This window comes from Dunckerocampus dactyliophorus, chromosome 13 (genome assembly GCF_027744805.1).
Source record: "Dunckerocampus dactyliophorus isolate RoL2022-P2 chromosome 13, RoL_Ddac_1.1, whole genome shotgun sequence".
Lineage (NCBI taxonomy): Eukaryota > Metazoa > Chordata > Actinopteri > Syngnathiformes > Syngnathidae > Dunckerocampus > Dunckerocampus dactyliophorus.
In genome coordinates, this window is record NC_072831.1 from 535,131 (window position 1) to 555,723 (window position 20,593).

Consider the following 20,593-nt stretch of genomic DNA (forward strand, 5'->3'; position numbering starts at 1 on the left):
ACAACAACCGCAGAAATGGGAAAAAAAGAGAATCAAATAATTGACCAGAATAAAACCCAGATATGAGGAGAAGAAAGTCATATTGAACCAAAAACATTTCTGAAAATGAGAAGGAATAATAAGGAATAACTTTAATAGCATCGACTTGAAATATTCAAGAAGAATATTTGATTTTCTTAAACGTCAAACAAACGCAACAAAACCAACTTCTCATGTTTGGAAAATGAGGTTGGGGAAAAGTCCTACGGGAATAAAGTCCTAATATTACGGGAATAAAGTCATCATATTACAGGAATAAAGTCATCATATTACGGGAATAAAGTCATAATATTACAGGAATAAAAAGTTATTATTAAGGGAATAAATAAAGAATGTGAGTGCTGATTTGTTGGCCGCTCCCTGAAGGCACCATGGCTGCACAGGTAGACTACTAGAGTGTATTTGCTGCCAAGCGCTGGTACTACGTGGGGATGCATGAAGGTGTCAGTCCAGGCTGGTACTGGTGGGTGGGGGTCGTGTATACATTGAGTGCTTTTCATCTGGGTGTTGATGACAAATAAGATGGCACCCAGGCACCCATGTTTTACTATTTACATCCATTCTGGTCTTCAGCCATGGTCACATTGACACAAGCCCCCAAATAGCTGTCCTTGGCTATGCCTGCCGCTGAATAGCGCCTCCTACTCCAAAGTGCAGCTCATGGCTGGAAGCGAAACATGAGCGGAAAGCCGAGGTTCCAGTGTACACATGACAATAAAAAATACCTTCTCACTTCTCTCTGGCAGGAAGTCAACTCGAGCGTGTGCACGTGAATGGCGTGCTCAAAAAAAGGGTCTGTGAAGGCATTTTTACCATGTCACCTTTGAAGGAATGAGGTGGAAATACGATGGGAATAAAGTGAACACTTGACACTTGAAAGAGCTGCGGAAAAGCGAGCTGCGGAAAAGCGAGCTGCATTGCTACGAACGCTACGTTTTTCAGCTACATGACAGACGTTCACCACGTGGCCTGGCCGGCCCTCCCTTTTGGCTGTGCTGATAGGATGGTGGCGTTGGGAAGCGTCTCGTCATGTGACGCAGATGGAGCGGTGGTCACCTGATGTGGAAGTTCTGGATGTTGACGTTCTTGTAGGGTGCCGTCTTCCTCTGGCACCACAGCAGGAGGCCCTCCTTCGCCGACGTCTCTGAGGTGGACGACAAGGACGGGATCAGCTGCTAATCCCTGCTTCCAGCACCACGCTGCTTACCTTCCACTGAAATGTCCTGGATGGCAAAGCGAAGGATGATGGTCCAGATCATCCCCAAGGTCATCTTGGCATTACCGTCCACTATTTCTGCATGGCACAAACGAACACAACTCATTTGTCACATCGTCACAAAAACACACACACACAACTTTCATATTTGACACTATTATGACTTTATTCCCATAATATGATGACTTTATTCCCATAATATCATGACTTTATTCCCATAATATTGTGACTTTATTCCCATAATATGATGACTTTATTCCCGTAATATGATGACTTTATTCCCGTAATATATGACTTTATTCCCGTAATATTATGACTTTATTCCCATAATATGATGACTTTATTCCTGTAATATTATGACCGTATTCCTGTAATATGATGACTTTATTCCCGTAATATTATGACTTTATTCCTGTAATCTGATGACTTTATTCCTGTAATATTATGGCTTTATTCCTGTAATATTATGGCTTTATTCCCGTAATATTATGACTTTATTCCTGTAATATTATGACTTTATTCCTGTAATCTGATGACTTTATTCCTGTAATATGATGATTTTATTCCCGTAATATGATTACGTTATTCCCGTAATATGATTACATTATTCCCGTAATATGATGACTTTATTCCCGTAATATCATGACTTTATTCCCGGAATATGATGACTTTATTCCCGTAATATGATGACTTTATTCCTGTAATCTGATGACTTTATTCCTGTAATATGATGACTTTATTCCCGTAATATGATTACGTTATTCCCGTAATATGATGACTTTATTCCCGTAATATGATTACGTTATTCCCGTAATATGATTACTTTATTACTGTAATATGATGACTTTATTCCTGTAATATGATGACTTTATTCCTGTAATATTATGACTTTATTCCCGTAATATGATGACTTTATTCCTGTAATATGATGACTTTATTCCCGTAATATGACTTTATTCCAGTAATATTATGACTTTATTCCTGTAATATGATGACTTTATTCCTGTAATATCATGACTTTATTGCTGTAATATTATGACTTTATTCCCGTAATATTATTATTTTATTCCTGTAATATGATGACTTTATTCCTGTAATATAATGACTTTATTCCCGTAATATGATTACTTTATTCCTGTAATATGATGACTTTATTCCCGTAATATGATGACTTTATTCCTGTAATATGATGACTTTATTCCCGTAATATGGTTACTTTATTCCTGTAATATGATGACTTTATTCCCGTAATATTATGACTTATTCCTGTAATATCATAACTTTATTCCTGTAATATTATGACTTTATTCCCGTAATATTATTATTTTATTCCTGTAATATGATGACTTTATTCCTGTAATATGATGACTTTATTCCCGTAATATGATTACTTTATTCCCGTAATATTATTATTTTATTCCTGTAATATGATGACTTTATTCCTGTAATATGATGACTTTATTCCCGTAATATGATTACTTTATTCCTGTAATATGATGACTTTATTCCCGTAATATTATGACTTTATTCCTGTAATATGATGACTTTATTCCTGTAATATCATGACTTTATTGCTGTAATATGATGACTTTATTCCCGTAATATTATGACTATAAATTTTTTAAAAAACTTTAAACTTTAAAATTTTTCTTGACTTTTTCAAGGTAAGCTAGTAAAACAACATTCATTTTCCTCATAATATTACATGTTTACATGTAAAATTGCACATGTTTTTGGGGGAGGCGCACAAATCCTGCTAATACCACTGGAAACGCCGACCCCGACCGCCTCCACCCCGCCCCCCACAAATCCCTGATGGGACGTACGAGAGGGATTCGAGGCGCATAATCCGTCTGGAATGCTGCTCTGCAACAAATCTCCTTCTTCTTCTCAAAGTGCTTGACTCGACAGCGTCTTTGTCCTCAGCCTTCTACAGCCGTGTCTTTTGTCCAACACACACTAAAGTCACGTTTGATGACGTGCAGCTGCCTTTCCCAAACTATTCCATGCCACTTTTCCTTTGGACTACCATGGAGGCGTGGAACGGAGGGAAGATCAACACCTCCTGCCCGCATCAGCACCACTTTTCTCCTCCACAGGTGCTGTTATTTCTCACACGGGAAAGGAAACAACACGTCAGGAATGGCTTGGACATACGTGTTACCTGACGTCACTCAAATATTCCAAGGCTGAACACGTTGCTTTTGTTTATATTCTACTGTATTTCCCATCTTAGAGGTCATGAAAAGCAGCTCTTAAAGAGCTTTTGTTGCATATTACGTGACGTAGTCAAATATTCCGAGCCAAAAGTTTGTTTTCTGGGTTGAATACATTGGTGATTTGTCACATTGTACCATATTTACCATCTTAGATGTCATGAAAAGATCTTTGAGGACATGTCATGCGGTCTAGTGAAAGGAAGGAGACTGTGGTCATGAGCTGCAACCAAGGAAACCACGGTGCGGTCACGCCATGCACAGACTGTATGGACGCACAGAGACCGACAAGTCACGCACCCTCAGCGCCAATGGACACCAGCTTGACCCCTTTGCTGGCGATGAAGTCCAGCGCTTTGTTGACGTTGGAGATCTTGTGGACCCTCATCTTGCCTCGCTCCGGCTTGGCCAGACGCTCTCCTGAAAGATGGCCTTCGCATTCACGCTCACGTTCCGTGGAAAGATGGTCTTTTCTCCTTCCTCACCTGAGATGACCTCCAGAAGGAGCATGAGCTTGAGTCCGTCCCGAAAGTCCTCCTCGATGTTCTCGATCTGTGTGCCGGCTTTCCTCAGGTGAGAGTTACACCAAGCTGTGAACGTCTGCACATCAAAGCAAAAGATTCAATCCACTCCAGCCACCGCGTATGACAAGGGGGCTGTCCAATGGGCGGCCTGGGGGCCATTGAAGGCCTGCCGCTCTTTTTTCATTGGCCTCGGGCACATTCTGAAACTATCATCTAACAAAAAAACAGCAAAAAAGGGAAAACAGCAGCAATTTGACAAGAATGAAGTCCAAATGTGAAGAGAAAAAGTGGCAATATTATGATGTAATTTTGTTTGTTGCTCACAAGATGTTTGAAAAAAATTTATTGTTTCTTTAAAATTTCAACTTGATGCCACAAAAATGACACTTTTTTCTCTTTATATTTGGACTTTATTCTCCCAAAATGACTGCTGATTTTTCCATTTTTTGCTGTTGTTCATTGATATTTTTAGAATGTTCTGTGGGCCAATAACTTGCAAATGCCCCCCAGGGCCAAGCGTTGGACATCGCTGATGTAATCTAATAATTCCAACATCCAAAACTGTAGAATGTCAAGCTAGCGGGAGGCCTTGGCGGGTGAGGCATGAGCTGTGTGTTCAAGATAAACATTTTAAAATGGAGATGTACTGTTCACGTAACACTTGTATAAAGTACACAGTAGAAACACACACACACACACACACACACACACACACACACACACACACACACACACACACACACACACACACACACACACACAGACAGTAGGACTTCTTGCCAGAAGTACTTGGACAGTGTGTCTACGTTCCAGCACACGTCCAGTGCAGTACTGCGGCATCCTGCAGAGATCCCGAGGAGGACCTACAGGAGCTGAGCCAAGTACTCCATGAAAGCCAGCTCCGTTTCCTTCTTGGCGCTGACATCATCCCATAAAAGGCAGCGCTACGAGGGCTCACGCCACCGCTTGACTTTGTGCTGGCAACACAGCAAGAAGGAAACGGTGCGTTACTCTGCTGCAAGAGTCGGGATTAGTTTCGTCTCTGAGGGTAGAAGCCACCCAAAAAGCATTGATGTGCCCTCGCCCTGCAGCCTGCTGGGATGTTTCTGGCCGTCACCGCACTCGCGTGCCACCATGCATGCTGTGCGGAGAACCTCACCAAAAGCACATCAGCAACATTGCAACAAAAAAAGGCTGAAACCCCGCCAAAGCTCACGCTAGTCACTCGGCACTGAAGTTGATATGAATAAATGTGCTCTTTCAGCTCCAGTATATGTCAGAGCTGACATGTACTACTGTCTTGAAACATCGTATATCCTGTAAGTTGTTAGCTTGGCGTTGTGGTATGTACTGTAGGGTTCTATGTAGGTTTATGTGGTTGGGCATGCAGCCCAAAAAGGAACATGTTTGGTAGAAATCCCAGACATTTTAGCAGGAGCAGGCTGTTGGTCTAGCATGACATAAGCATACCGTATTTTCACGACCACAAGGCGCACTTAAAAGTCTTAAATTTTGTCCAAAATGGGCGGGGCGCCTTATAATGCGAAGCGCCGTATGTGTGTACCGAGTTCCAAAATCTGTAAGTGTTGCTGCGTGACTTTTATGAGCGCTCCGCTCGACTGACTGGGAGCCTGCCGACACGCTGCTTGTATAGAGGAAAGGAAAGGTGGACGTGACTGAGGACGCTAAAGGCACGCCCCAGTAGTTATATATTTTTATTATGAAATGGCGCCATCTATCCATCCAACTACATCACCAACATGGACGACGTGCCGCTCACTTTCCACATCCTGGTGAACCACACTGTAGAGAAGACAGCACGGTAGCGATACACACAACGCGACACGAGAAGTCGGCTTTTACTGTTGTGCTTGGTTGCCATGGTAATGGACAGAAACTGCTACCTGTGGTAGACGCTGACGCTGCCTAAAGAAAAGTTTCCAGCCGGACCAAAGCGTCTGGAAGGAGAAAATGGCTGAGTGACGTGTACGGAAAGAAACCGGATGTTTTTCACACGCATCACCACAAACGAACCTGGAGCTTAACATCATTCCGGGAGGCTTGACGAGGGAACTCCAACCGCTGGACATCGGTGTAAACACGGCGTTTAAAGTTACGTTGCGAGTGCCGTGGGAGCGATAGATGACAGCTAGCGAACACTGGAATGCAGCGCCGTGCTAGTTTCGCCACAATTTGTGAATGGATGTAAACACGGCGTTTAAAGTTAAGTTGCGAGCGGCGTGGGAGCGATGGATGACAGCTAGCGAACACAGCTTCACTAATGGATTGTGGATGCTTGGGCTAACGTGTCTGATGCACTGTTCGAGCTTTCACAAAAGCCAGCATCATTTCTAAGGCGCCGCACAACGAGACTGACCGACAATGACGACAGGGAACCTGGCGTGTTTGATGGAGAACTTGCCCCGCTGTTCATTTGGGATATAGACGATGAGGACTTTGATGGATTTGCGGATTAGGATTTATCAAAAATAACGTGAGTACATTGTTAAATACTTCAATAAAGTACAACCCAACTCAGTTTTGCTCTTGCTGGCTTTTTAAAAACATACAATAGCAAGCATGCTAGCGTATTGTCTCGTCGTTCCCCGGCGTGCTTTGCGGTAGTGTTTTGGTGCGTCGCTGGGGAGCACTTCCTGTTCAAAAAATAGCACAAAAATAGCACCTGTAGCTGAGACTGCGACGGTGCGCTTTATGGTCGTGAAAATACGGTAGCTTTCACTGACCCCAGGATCTAATGAAGGTGACTTTGGTGGATGTTTGGGGTTGAGCCAACACGATATGAGTCTATTTCCTTTCCTTGCGAACATGAAATGCAGCTTTTAACTCCACGTGTCCACCACTGGAGCAGTCAGGTCGGGCTCCTACCCCCCAGGACCTCGGAAACAACCCTCAGCCGTCCACATACGGTGCTCTCATGTTGCCCTACCACAGTAAGCGGCTCACGGCTAATGCTTGTCAGTGGGGAGCTGCTCGCCAAGCCCGGATCAGCCTGACACCTTCCCTCCCTGCACACCTTTGAACAAGCTAACACTCCTTCCACACTGTTTGCACACCACTGTCACATCTTCACCATCACTTCTATCACATGCACTTTATACATGTTAGATATATATACACATTATATTCACCTGCGTGACGACACACGATCACCTGCGTGTCTTCACGATCACCCGCGTGACGACACACGTTCACCCGCGTGACGACACACGTTCACCCGCGTGACGACACACGTTCACGCGTGTGACGACACACATTCACCCGTGTGTCGTCACGTTCACCCGTGTGATGACACACATTCACCTGCGTGATGACACACGTTCACCCACGTGACGACACACGTTCACCCGCGTGATGACACACGTTCACCCGCGTGACGACACACGTTCACCCGCGTGACGACACACGTTCACCCGCGTGACGACACACGTTCACCCGCGTGACGACACACGTTCACCCGCGTGACGACACACGTTCACCCGCGTGACGACACACGTTCACCCGTGTGACGACACACGTTCACTCGTGTGATGACCTCATCATAGATTTGCAATGTGCTTGCAGCGGGGAGATGACTTCATGACGCAATAGTCCAATTTGCATGACTGGCCACGATGCGTTTATGAAAAGTGACGGCAAAGATGACGAGCTAAAAGAGGCACGAGTTGGCGCTCGTGTGGTGTTTTGTGATAAGCCACGTACTGCCCCCTAATGGTTGTCAGCAGCATAGACATGAGAAAAGCACTGGGAACTGTGCTTCAACATGCCGTGTGTTACATCAACATGTTCTCAATCATCCTCCACAGAGCCAGGCCCGTCAGGAAGTCAGGGCTGGGGGGAAGGGGAGACGCGGGAGGAATTGGTGGGGGGGGGGGGGGGGGATCAAGAGCAGGCCAGATCTGCTGGATGTCTGCTATGAGTCGGCAGACACAGACGCTGAGCGACTCAACATGTTTGTGTCAGGGCGTCATCTTAGCAGACTTTTTCAGGATGGATTTTTTTATTTTATTTTTAAAGCTGGACTAACATTAAACTTGTTACTCCTCCCCCCCAACATGAGTAATCTTCAGTTAGGAAATATTTCCCGCTGTGTGTCTGCCAAGCAAGCAGAGATGACTTTTCCAACGCTCAAAAAGGAAGTCAGATGTTGCTCACGTGCGCAGGAGGACGCAAATAAAAGGCCATGAAACGTGAAGAACAAGGCTGCCGTGTCTCCAAGGCCTCAACCACAGAAAAACACGGCCGCTTCATGTCTTCATGTCTTAGACTAACAAATAAATCCCTTTGAGTGATTTTTATTCCGTCTTCTACTCTTTCCATTTATTTCATGACCAGAGATTGTGTGTTGTTTGTGTCCGTTTGTCAGGGTTTCCAAGAGTTTTCTCAAGCTGTGGTGGTGGGCTGCAGGGGATGGTTGCTGCTTCGTCTGCCATTTATTTATTAACTTATTCATCTAACATGTCGAACGGACAACATTGCAAAACTGTTTCGATGGCACAGTTGCTGGGAGCACTTCAAGTGAGCCTCCTTTTGTCACCGAACTTTTTAGTCCAATAGTACACTATGTGGCTATTGGTACAAAAGTACTACACTTTGTCCTATTTGACGTTTGATGCCTGTCTTAGGCTAATATGAATACACAGGAAATGGATTGTTCAATAATCGATTTTTTAGTTCAAAATAACACAATTAACAAAATAAAATCATGTAAATGTTGCTGTTCTAGAAATGTGTGGTGTATAAAGAGTACAAATTGAGAGTCCAGGCTTATGATAACACAGGCGTATCCAACTTGCGGCACTAGTAAATCTACTCTGACAAAAAGAACAGAGAGGTGAGCTATTTTGTGTGGGTGCCAACATTTCATTTAGTTTATTTGCAAAGCACATCTCCACTCAGTGTGCTCACTTGTCATTCAATGCAGACATCATGTTTGAAATGCAAATATTCTTTGGTGAACTACTCAACGTCAGCTGGTGAGCTACCACTACCTGGAGACCCCTGTGATAGCGTCACTATCTTAAATCCGTACAAACTATGTGTTTATGTTCAACAGCTTAGACACGCATCTAGAGAGCAAGATTGCTCCGTGACACTTTCAAACATGATAGCCACGTGTAGCTCGCCCGTGGGACTAAAACGAGCTAGGCGGTGAGAGCCAGGCAAAATGTGTAAACAAAGCAGGGGTGGAATTGAAACGTGGACGGTGTCACTATTGTTGTTGTTGCTGCTGTTGTCCTTGTCTCTTGTCTCTCTTTTTTTGTTTTTGTCCCCCTCTCGTGCCCCCCCCCCCCGGTTTCCTTTTCTCTTCTTCTCTGTCCCCTCCTGCTCCGGTCCGGTCGCTCCAAATGTGCTTTATAACAAGCATCAAGGTCGAATAAATTTTGTATGACAGGGGAAGTGTATATCACACTTCTCCCTGGCAGAGTAAATCTGTTGAGCACTTGACAGCATTTAGATCTACAATTCTATCTGCTTTAAAGGCTGGACAGGACAGGTGGAAAAAAAAAAAAAAAAAAAAAAAAAAAAAGAATGAAACGTGGACGGTCACACACGCTGGCAAAGATGAGCTTAGCATGTGACAAGCTGCCGTTAATTGACTACACACCATTTGGCATTCTCTCCATAGTAAGAAAGAAAGTCGCCGTCAACACAAGACCGGTCACGTACTTTGATCTGGTCACACATACTTTATGCGAGCGCCAACAGGGAAGACAGGCGATTTCGGTACATGCTTGTCAAAATAAAGCTCAATGAAACATTTTTTATATTTTTCATTGTTTTCCAACTAATTGTGGTCATTATGGGTGGGTAAATAATAAACTATACACTGTATGTAGCTATGTAGCATGTATATTCATACACTATATTACTTAACAAGGTGTGGCGGCTTTTATTTTGTAGTGGCGTTGTGCCACAATCAATCAGATGTAGCGGAAACCCTGATTTCAAAAGAAATGTAGCTTCACTAACATTTCATTGCTACAAAATCCTCAACAAGCGATCACATCCGTGCTTGCGTTTAAAGCAGACGTGTATGCAGATGCAATTGTAATGACTTTATTCATGCAAGCTATTCTTTATGACACCCTTATTTTATTACCACTATGAGACAGAATGTGCGCCACTCTTATTTTGAAGGCCAGAAGCGTGATGTGTGTTGCTAAGTGAGCTAGCTTGCAGGCATGGCCATTGTCCTCATTTCACACACAATTGGCACCAATTCAGCGGCCATCTTTATTCACATGACCCAAAGCACAGCTCATACGGCCTGCGCGGTACACACACAGACACATTAGCGTGCTCCGCTAAACTACGCTAACCCAGCTAGCTTACTGTAATGCTGTACGTGACAAGTAAGAGTTTCAAAGTTTCAAAGTTCTTTCGTGGACTTGCCAATGTTTCCGCTTGCCGCCTGGACGTGTTTGGTTCGTGTTTGTCAGGACATGCCACTATGAATGGGCGGTCCGCTGGGGAAAATTTCCCCACACTAACGTCCTTTCTCCTCACTGCTACAGCATTTCATCCATGCTGTCAATTTCCACAAGAGTCCTCATTTAACAGATTCTCTGTTCAGCGAACCAATTCCACGATTCCGTTAACACGGAATCACAGAGCCCGACAAAAAAAAATGAAAAAAAACTCACCAAAGATCCTCTCCTGTTTTTTGTAATGTGCTGCAAAAACAGTTCCCAAGGAGGTTCCCAAGTGTGGAAGAAAAAAAACACACTTGTCAAAGATCATCTATACGGCCCGGTACCCGGCCGTGGGTCTTTTGGTACTGGGCCGCACAGAAAGAAAAAATAATTTCCATTATTTCATTTTTCTTTGATGTTTTATTTTGAAAAGTGGCCGGATTCTCTGCTACATCCGTGTCACTTGACACATGTCCATTGTGGGTGTGCTAACTTTATCTCATGCCGCACAGATAGATTACCACTGTATTTGTAGCATTTTTCTTTCACCTCATATTTGGTGTCAAATGGTGATACTATGTGGGAATGCATGAAGGTACGTTTGGATGACTTATTGAGTGCTAATGTACACGTTTGTCTCAAGTTAATTCATGCTAGCACACTGCCTTTTACCACACTCGTCAAACAGCCATGTAACCATCTCTCTGGAAACACTTGAACTGGTGGATGGTGGGTCGGCATTCATTGTGTGCTTTTAATTTGATGTTATCCATGTCTTAGTTTTACACAATTCATAATAAATAAGATAAATTAGATCGCTATAATGTACAAACCCCACCCCCTCACCTCCGGTCCGCGGGAGATTTGTGAGAACACAAGCCGGTCCGTGGGTCAAAAAAGGTTGGGGACCACTGATCTATATGACAGGAGTGATGTGCTTTTTTTAAGGAAAAAGACCAAAAAAAACTGAGCTGCTTTTTTTAAGCACCTAATTAAAAAACAAATGTGCTTGTCAAAGATCTTCTATAAGACAGGAGTGATCTGTGTTTGTCCAGCCAGCGTACAGTATTCCCCTTTAAGCTTGTGTGTGTGGGGTGGCGGTGGGGGGTGTTTAAGGTCACCATTTATCCCGCCTGGTCTCCTTCCCTTAAAAGCTCACTAGAGGAAAATGTCTGGCACACACACACACAGGCATGCGATCTTCTTATGCTGGAATGTCTCACAATGTGTGTGTGCAAGCACGCACGCGCGCTTGTGTGTGTGTGTGTGTGTGTGTGTCCTAGGTAAAGGGAGGAAGTGTGTTTCTATCCAGCAGGTAACCATGATGGACTGATGGACTGATAGACTGATGGAAAGTTGGAGAGTGTCACTGGCTGTGTCTCAGGTGCAGCACAATCTTGCGGTTACATTTATAATCACCCTGGCTGCAGTGCTAGCATGCACACGTACGTGTGTGTGTGAGACATGACGTGTCGCTGATGCATATTCTTGCGTGTGTGCGTGTGTGTGTGTGTGTGTGTACCACAATGACATTTGAAAGTGTAGTAAGTCCTCAGGCCAAGCTTTGTTTGCGCCGTTACGCCGGGATGGTTGCCATGGTGACCACCAAGGCTAAAGAAGCCTGGCCGAGCATGTGAACAAATGGCTGGATATACTCTCATGGAATACATTTTAGCTCACCATCTTTGCATTCTTTGCATTTAGCTACAAATATTCCAACATACGACACACTATCCATCCATGCATTCATCCAGCCAAGGGGTGAGCGCGGGGGCTGCAGCCTAAGCAGGGAAGCCCAGTCCTCCCTCTCCCCGGCTACTTCGTCCAGTTCCTCCCAGCAGATATGAGGCCAGTTGAGAGACATAGTGTCTCCAACGTGTCCTGGGTCTTCCCCAAGGCCTCCTACTGGTCGGACGTGGGAGGCATCCTAACCAGATGCCCGAGCCACCTCATCTGCCTCCTCTCAATGCGGAAGGAGAACACCTAGAAATTCTGTCCATAAAAGTAATGAACAGAATCGGTGACAACGGGCAGGCCTGGCGGAGTACAACCCGGACTGGAAATGAGTCTGACTTATTACCGGCAATGCGAGCCAAACTATGCCACCGTTCATACAGAGAACAAACTGCCTGAATTAGGTGGTCCAGTAGCCCATATTCCCAGACTACCTCCCACAGAATTCCTCGAGGAACACGGTCAAATAAATTCTCCAAGTCCACAAAACACATGTGAACTGGTTGGGCAATCTCCCATGTACCTTCAAGACCCTGCTGAGAGTGGAGAGTTGGTCCACAGTCCCACGACCAGGATGAAAATCACAAAATCACACTGCTCCTCCACTATCCAGCGGATCCTCCTCTCCAGAACCCCTGAATAGACTTTACCAGGAAGGCTGAGAAGTGGGATCCCACGATAGCTGGAACACACCCTCCGGCAGACGCCAGTCGGCCAATCCAAAGGCACCAACCCTGATGTCCATGCAGCACTGCAGAGTCGTGTCAGCCAAGACACACCCACAGCATCGAAGGCCTTAAGGTACTCCAGGCGGATCACATCCACCCCCAGGGCCCTGCCACCAAGGAACTTTTTGGCTACCTCCCCAACCTCAGCCCCAGAGATAGGAAAGCCCACCAGGACTGAGGGTTTGAGGAGGTCTTCGAAGGATTCCTTACACAGGTCCACAATATCTCAAGTTGGGGTCAGCAGCATATCATCCCGACCATACACGGTGTTGACCATGCAACCCCCGCCTGAGACAGCGGATGGTGGTCCAAAATCTCTTGGAAGCCGTTGGGAAGTCGTTCTCCATGGCTTCTCCGAACTCCTTCCATGTTCGAGTTTTTGCCTCAGCAACCGCCAGAGCCACAGACCACATGGCTTTCTCTCAGCTTGACAGCATCCCACACCACTGGTGTCCACCAGCGGGTTCTAGGGTTACGCCACGTCAAGCACCGACCACCGTAGTGCCACACCACACACCACACCACAGCTCCGATCAGCTGTTCCAACAATGGAGGCATGAAACATCGCCCAGCCGGACCCAGTGTCCGCCGCCTACTTCGGAACAGGGTTGAAGCTCTCCTGGAGGTGGGAGTTGAAGCTCCTTATGACAAAGGACTCCCAGAAGACCCTCACAATGTGTTTGGGCCTGCCAGTTCTGCATCCTCTCGCACCATCAGCGCCAACTCACCATATTGTGGTTATCAGTTGACAGCCCCGCCCCTCGCCTCACCCGAGTGTCCAAAACCTGTCCGCAAGTCTGACGACACGACCACAAAGCCAATCATCAAACTGCAGCCCAGGGTGTCCTGCTGCCAAGTGCACATGTGGACATCCTTATGCTTGAACATGATGTTCATTATGGACAAACTGTGACGAGCACACCTCAGGTTCAGATCAGTAGGGGCGTTCCTCCCAATCACACCTCCCACTGTCGCTGCCAACATGAGCGCCTAAGTCCCCCAGCAGCACAAGGGAATCCCCTGAGGGAGCACTCTCCAGTACTCCCTCTAAGGGCTCCAAAAAGAGTGGGGATTCTGAACTGCTGTTTGGCACATAAGTGCAAACAACAGTCAGGACCCCTTCCCCCACCCGAAGGCGGAAAGAAACCGCCCTCTCGTTCACTGGGTTAAACTCAAATGTATAGGCCCTGAGCCGGGGGGCAGCAACAATTGTCACCCCTGCCCGTCGCCTCTCACTGCTGGCAACACCAGAGTGGAATAAAGTCCAGCCACTCTCAAGAGGACTGGTTCCAGAGCCCTTGCTGTGTGTCGAGGTGACGGGGCAATCATTTGTGGGACCGTTGTTGTCCAGCAAAATTCGTTATGGTGACAGGCCTGCGAGTGAAGGAGGTGATATCACGCTTGGTGCTCATCAACACATACTGCTGGTAGTACTTGCTTGCAAAGTACCTTTTGCAGCATAGGTGACCTTTCATTTGCTACATGATCACATTTTTTATACGTACAACACAAGCTCGTTATGGGGTAAAAATTGTAACTACGCCTCTTAGAATTATTGGTTACCTCACAGCCGCCATGTTGGTGAAGAAGCAGCACTAACAACGTGACAACAAAAAGTACGCTAGCACACTACTTCCTGCATGCAAGTTCAGTAGTCATGAGTCAGCTCTGTGCTGCTTTGTGCCGCCAGCAGCATTTTTCACTGCTCATCGTCATCTGACTCAGGAAAACGCTGAGCTTTGGCTGCTCTGCCACAAAAGGCGGCTTTCAGCACGCTTACACGATGTACCACATTTTTAAAAACATCACAATGTACTCTACACCCCACAATCTATGCATACGCACTACTACCTCATACACATTCCACTGCTATCTCATACACACTACTCCCTCATACACACTCCTACTACTACATCATACCCACAACTCCCTCATACACACTCCTACCTCATACATACTACTTACTCATACACAGTCGTCACACATGACTGGGATCCATCACTTCATTCTCAACCTTGGTCTGAAGCTGGAAAGGATATGGGTGCTATGGAAACATCCTATGTTGTGCCGCTGCCCAAGAAGCCCATCCCAGCTCCTCTCAACGACTTCAGACCGGTTGCCTTTACGTCACACGTCATGAAGGTCCTAGAGAGACGTGTGCTGGCTCCCTGGTGGCCCCTTCCCTGGCCTCTCTACAGTTTGCATATCAGCTGATGCTGGTGTGGATGATACTGCATCATGCTCACTCTCACCTGAATGGTGGGAAGGGCACTGTGAGGATCATGTTCTTTCATTTCTCCAGTTCCTTTAACACCATCCAATCCTTTTTGATGAGTGACCATCATAAACCGGATGGACAAACTGATCCGGAAAGCCGAATAAGTTATTGACACACCGTTTGAGGCGTTGTGTAACAGTGACAGACCGGGGGACACTGGACAAACCACTCCCCATCATGGACAATCCCACCCACCTACTCGATCTCCAACAGACTCCTCCAGTTCCGTTCCCACAGTGAGCGTTACAGGACTTCATTGATTCCACACGCCACCCAGCTCTACACTACCCCACTTGCCTGGATAAGATCATTCACCACATTATTGCGCTGTACTGTCTGCCCTCCCTTGTGTAAAGTGTACATTGACTTGTATTTACTTAGATTCTTACACACTATTTATAAACATGCAAATCCTGTTTATCTTATATTCTTTTAATTTTATGACATTTTATTCATATTGCGTTGCATTTTATTTGAGAGTGTTTTTCTTTTTCTTCTGCAATTGAGCTGCTGTAACCAAGAAATTAATAAAGTCTGTCTCAGTCTATGAAAAGTAGCAGAAACACCCCATCCACATTACCATCTCACCTCAGCACTAACCACGACACAGCAAAGATCCTCTCCATGACACGAATGCTTTGCTGTTGTGAGGAATCTACTGAAAAAATAATAAGGAATAATAAGTCAAAGATCCTCTATATGACAGCAGGACTGTCAGGCTGTTTTTAGGAATCTACGGCAAAAAACACGAGACAAAGATATGACAGGAGGGAACTGCTGATGTGAGAAATCTGCTGCAAAAACCCGAGACAAAGATCCTGTGTATGACAGGAGTGCACTGCTGTTGTGATGAATCTACTCCAAAAACACGACACAAAGATCCTGTATATGACAGGATCTTGCCGCTGTTTTTCTAAATCTGCGGCAATAACACGAGACAAAGATCATCTATAAGGCAGGAGTGCTCTGCTGTCTGCTGATTTTTAAGCAATCTACTGCAAAGACATAAGTCAAAGATGGTGTAAATGACAAGAGTGCTGTGCTGTGTTTAGAAATGTGATGGATGCAAAAGCACACGTGTAAGATGGCGTATAAAAGGTTTCTCCGTGTTTGCATGGATAAATACAAAGAAAAAGTGTGACTTAGAGCGTGAATAAAAGACACAGTGGTGGTCCCTGTTTGCAATGCAATGCAATGGTGTGTTGTCACTCAGAGAGCAAAGAGAGCTGACATTGCTTCCTGTTAAAGCTGCATGAGGCCAAATGTCAGCAAATAACTTTCCCTGGCGCACGCCCACGCCTTCCCTCTTTAAGGGCGAGGACAGAGGAGAGGAGGCAGAGGGGTATTCTGCATCCACAGCGACAACAAGCAAGAAACACCTGAGGACAATGAACATGATCACGATCATGACAATGATGCATCAACTGATAGCATCACTACATCCTTTATTGGCTCTGTGCTGACAAAGACACAAAGGATGGCCTGAAAAGCAGCTCTATGTGAGCCTCTTCTTCTTCTTCTTCACGCTGGCTGACTCCTCTTCCTGCTCTAAGCCCCGCCCTCCCGAGACACACACATAGGTAGTGAATGGAAATGTGTGCTGGGCTTTTTACCTTCCACCGTATCTTTTTACAGAGTTGCTTCCATTACACGCCACACTCTCCAGCTGCTCCTCAAGTGTTCACTGACACCACTCCCACCCCAAATTCAAACGAACATGCATCTCACATGCGATCACACTACCCCATCATCACACTACCCTATCACCACACTACCCCATCACTACATTACCCCATCACCACACTACCCCATCACTACATTAACCCATCACCACACTACCCCATCTTTCCTGTAAACACGTAAAAGTAAATGACAAAGAGGCATGCCCTTATAGTGACAGTCTTACTAATTCTACTTCCTTATTTTCATTTGGTAGTCTTCTGCTTCTTTGGGGCTCTTATATGACTTTATCTTCATGTACAGTATACTGAAATGTATTTTCCTGTCTAAGTATATCAATACTTTTATTTCATATATTAACCCACGTATCGGCTATCGGACAATATATCGGACAGCGACATCATGCCTCCTTGTCTAGTGATCAAGTAGGACCTCCACTTTCTGTCATGTGACAGAAAGGCTATGATGCAAGATGGTGGTGGTTTACAAAGTGTGACTTTTTCATCGCCTGGTGTGCCTTGAAAGCACAAACCAAACCGTGTCCAGTCAGCATGTACCGGCATCTCTTTTTTTCCTGACAAATGAAGTAAGCACGGTGTGTTGTTTTCTTCGTTGCATTCTTTGTTTGTTTTTTTACCTTTCCTAGTGCAAAGATGTTTTTGATGGCATTTCCGCCAGCTACCGGAGAGCTAACCGGTACAACTGCTCCAACAACTCACAAGCGTTGCACGACAAGTCCTGCAGGGCGAATGCAGAACGACGGCGATGTGATGCAACGCAGTTCAAAGTGAGAGTGAGGGAATATAGGCTGCCTTGCAGTGAGGGTGTGGCCTGGGAGGGAAAAGGTTTGGGCGTGGACTTCTAAGGCTTACGGCCTTATAAGGGCAAATGTGGAGGAAGGTGGAGCACCTGTCATGCGCCTGGCGACACGTTTGGCGTTTGTCAGGACAGGGTGTGTGTGTGTGTGTTTGTTTGTGGAAGACAACCGCATGGAAATATGTGAGAGTTGCCTCTGGCAGCGCGTCCCAGAGATACCTTGGTGTGCAAAGACAATAAAGTACTCGTGGTGGCGGCCGTCTCAGGTTAGGACTTGCACGGGAATCCAAAAGACTTTCCAACACACTGTCTTCAAAGCGTGTAAATTACTGACCCAACCTGCATGACGGAAACATTTCTCCTGACTTTTTGACTCCAACTATGGGACACGAAGCAGCCACACCGAGGGAAGCGCTTGTCCAGCAGCTTGTGGCACCAATGTTGTTGAGCATCTTTCTGGGGGTGCACTAGAAGGTTGATCAAATCAGGACAGTTTATTCTTGTAAAATTGCAACTTTTTTCTCGTTAGAATATGATTTCTTTTCTCTTGTATTTTGACTTTTACGCTCATAAAATTACAGCTGTTTTTTTCCATTTCTGCACGGGGGGGTGTTCAACTTTATGCAAATAAGATGATGTTATTTTCCCTCATAACATTACGACGTTATTCTCATGAAATTACAACTTTCGCATGAGATTGCAGGTTTTTTCTCTTAATATTTAGACTTCATTGCTGTCGAATTTCATTTTCTTGTTAAACTTTATTTATACCTGTATATGAATTTAAAAAAACAGCTGCTGGCCACAAATGGCCCCCCAGGCCACACTTTGGACACCCCTGCTTTAATTGGTCTTGTTGTTTTTGGAGACAAAACGTTTGAAATAAATGTGGTACTTTTCCAACAACTAGAATTGCATATTGCAGTATTTGTCTTATTTTGTACAAACAACAAAACCTGCAAGAAAATGCAGGAAAAAACAGTTTTGGTTATGTCATGAATGCTAAGTGAAGTTTGCAGCTGCAAGCGTGGCTGAGGATGCCCCCACCCACCCAGGCCCCTCAAGCATGAGGCGCACAGACTGGAAGTTATGTCGATAGACTAGCGTGCGCTGTCTCCTTCTTCAAACAAGCAACTCAGTCATTTTGCTTTTGCAGCAAACCAGTAGTCTGACGAAGTCCAGACGTGTCTTCACACCTGATCACCAGCCTCCCAGCCGGGCTTCTCCCAGCCGGTAGCAGTGATGACATCATGGAAATCAGAAGGAGAAGAAACCCAGAAGAAACCAGGGGCCCCTTTTTCCGAGCGGCAACAAGAGAGGGTGAGATTATTACCATTTTTGGGCACGCTCGCTCCCGACAAGCCCAGCCCAAACCACAGCGCTTGCTCAGATTCCACGCAGCTTTTCTTCCCCATTTTTGTCCTCTCTTCAAACCTGTGCTGTGTGTGCGTTTGAGGGTGTGTTTGTGTGACCTCTTTTTCCTTCATTTCTCCACAATCACTGCATACATCATATCATACATTCACATGCTGTGTGTGTGTAAATGAAAATGATGACTTGTTATTCACGTGCTGTGTGTGTAAATGACAATGATGACTTGTTATTCACGTGGTGTGTGTGTAAATGACAATGATGACTTGTTATTCACGTGGTGTGTGTGTGTGTAATTTACAATGATGACTTGTTATTCACGTGCTGTGTGTAATTTACAATGATGACTTGTTATTCACGTGGTGTGTGTGTGTAAATGACAATGATGACTTGGTATTCACGTGCTGTGTGTAATTTACAATGATGACTTGTTATTCACATGCTGTGTGTAATTTACAATGATGACTTGTTATTCACGTGCTGTGTGTAATTTACAATGAGTATTGTTGCTGAAAGTAAGGTGCTGAAGTGATGACTCCATGAAATACTGTTCACATCGAGTCCAGCAAGTACTTTTGTCTTTCAAACTAGCTGGGATAGGCTCCAGCTTCCGGAACAGATGATTGCTTCCAATTTGGGGGGGAGGGGCTAATCCTATCCCAGCGGGCGGGGGGTGATTGAGTAAACGCATCCAAGCATGGATGACATGTGTTGCATGACTTGGTAAAAACTTGTACATGTACAGTACACGCTGTTCGTAGGCTACGTATAAACAACAACACCAATCCCGGAAGTGAGGCTCACCTTTCGCTGCTGCTTCTCCCAGGCGGGGTCCAGGAGCAGGTCCCGGTCCCAATCGTCCTCCTGCTGCATGTAGTCATTGTCCCCGTCGTAGTGGTCCATATTAGGAGTGTGTGTGTGTATGAGCGCCGACAGCTCAGTAGGTCTTGGCTTCTTTCTTGTTTGGCCGCCGGTTCTCTCAGCCCGCTTCTTCTTCTTCCTCTTTTCTTTCTCCTCCACCTCGGTGCCTTAGGGGAGATTCGGTTCGACGGTCCGCCCCCGGCTTCGCCTACTCTCTCTCCCTCCCAGTGTGTGTGTGTGTGTGTGTGTGTGTGTGTGTGTGTGCGCGCGCGCGCGCGCGGGTCCTCAGGGAAGACTCAGCTGGATCAAGTCGGATGTCGACTCGCGACAGACGCTGAAAGAGAAGAAAAAAACTTTAATAAAATCGATGTCCGAGTGGCGAATGTGATTGGACGCCTCAGGGAAAAGAGCCCGCCTTTGTCATCGCTGATTGGTTAACCCAACCGTGATGTGGGAGGCTTTTAAACAGGAGCAAAGTGTGATTGACAGGCTGCTCAAAGCGAATTAGCCTGACTGAAGAGTGACGTCACTGTAGCAGAAGGTGAAATAAACGGCTTTGTAACGAAACACCGGCTTCACTTAGCAGCCTTCTTGTGGCGCTACACTCCAGCAAATGATGCTATGTGTTTGTACAAGTAGACACGGCTACTGTACACGCCGCTCGGTACGCCTACCTTCCAATACAAGTCTGCTAAC

The 20,593-nt window shown here is 45.5% G+C and overlaps 1 protein-coding gene across 7 annotated transcripts in view; it reads right to left on the minus strand.

The window, feature by feature from the left end:
* actn1 (actinin, alpha 1) overlaps window positions 1-20,236 on the minus strand; it is a 45,174-nt gene extending 24,938 nt beyond the window's left edge. For 3 of the 7 annotated variants that reach the window (XM_054796066.1, XM_054796065.1, XM_054796063.1), the window contains exons 1-5: window positions 19,841-20,235; window positions 3,957-4,071; window positions 3,772-3,891; window positions 1,247-1,333; window positions 1,096-1,183 (exon numbers count right to left, since the gene is read on the minus strand). In XM_054796066.1, the coding sequence (XP_054652041.1) occupies window positions 1,096-1,183; window positions 1,247-1,333; window positions 3,772-3,891; window positions 3,957-4,071; window positions 19,841-19,939 (509 nt within the window). In that variant the 5' untranslated portion in view covers window positions 19,940-20,235. Of the gene's footprint in view, window positions 1-1,095; window positions 1,184-1,246; window positions 1,334-3,771; window positions 3,892-3,956; window positions 4,072-19,840 lie in introns of all 7 variants that reach the window. The other 4 variants (XM_054796067.1, XM_054796064.1, XM_054796068.1 and 1 more) reach the window with 3 other exon arrangements.
* Window positions 20,237-20,593: the final 357 nt, after the last annotated feature.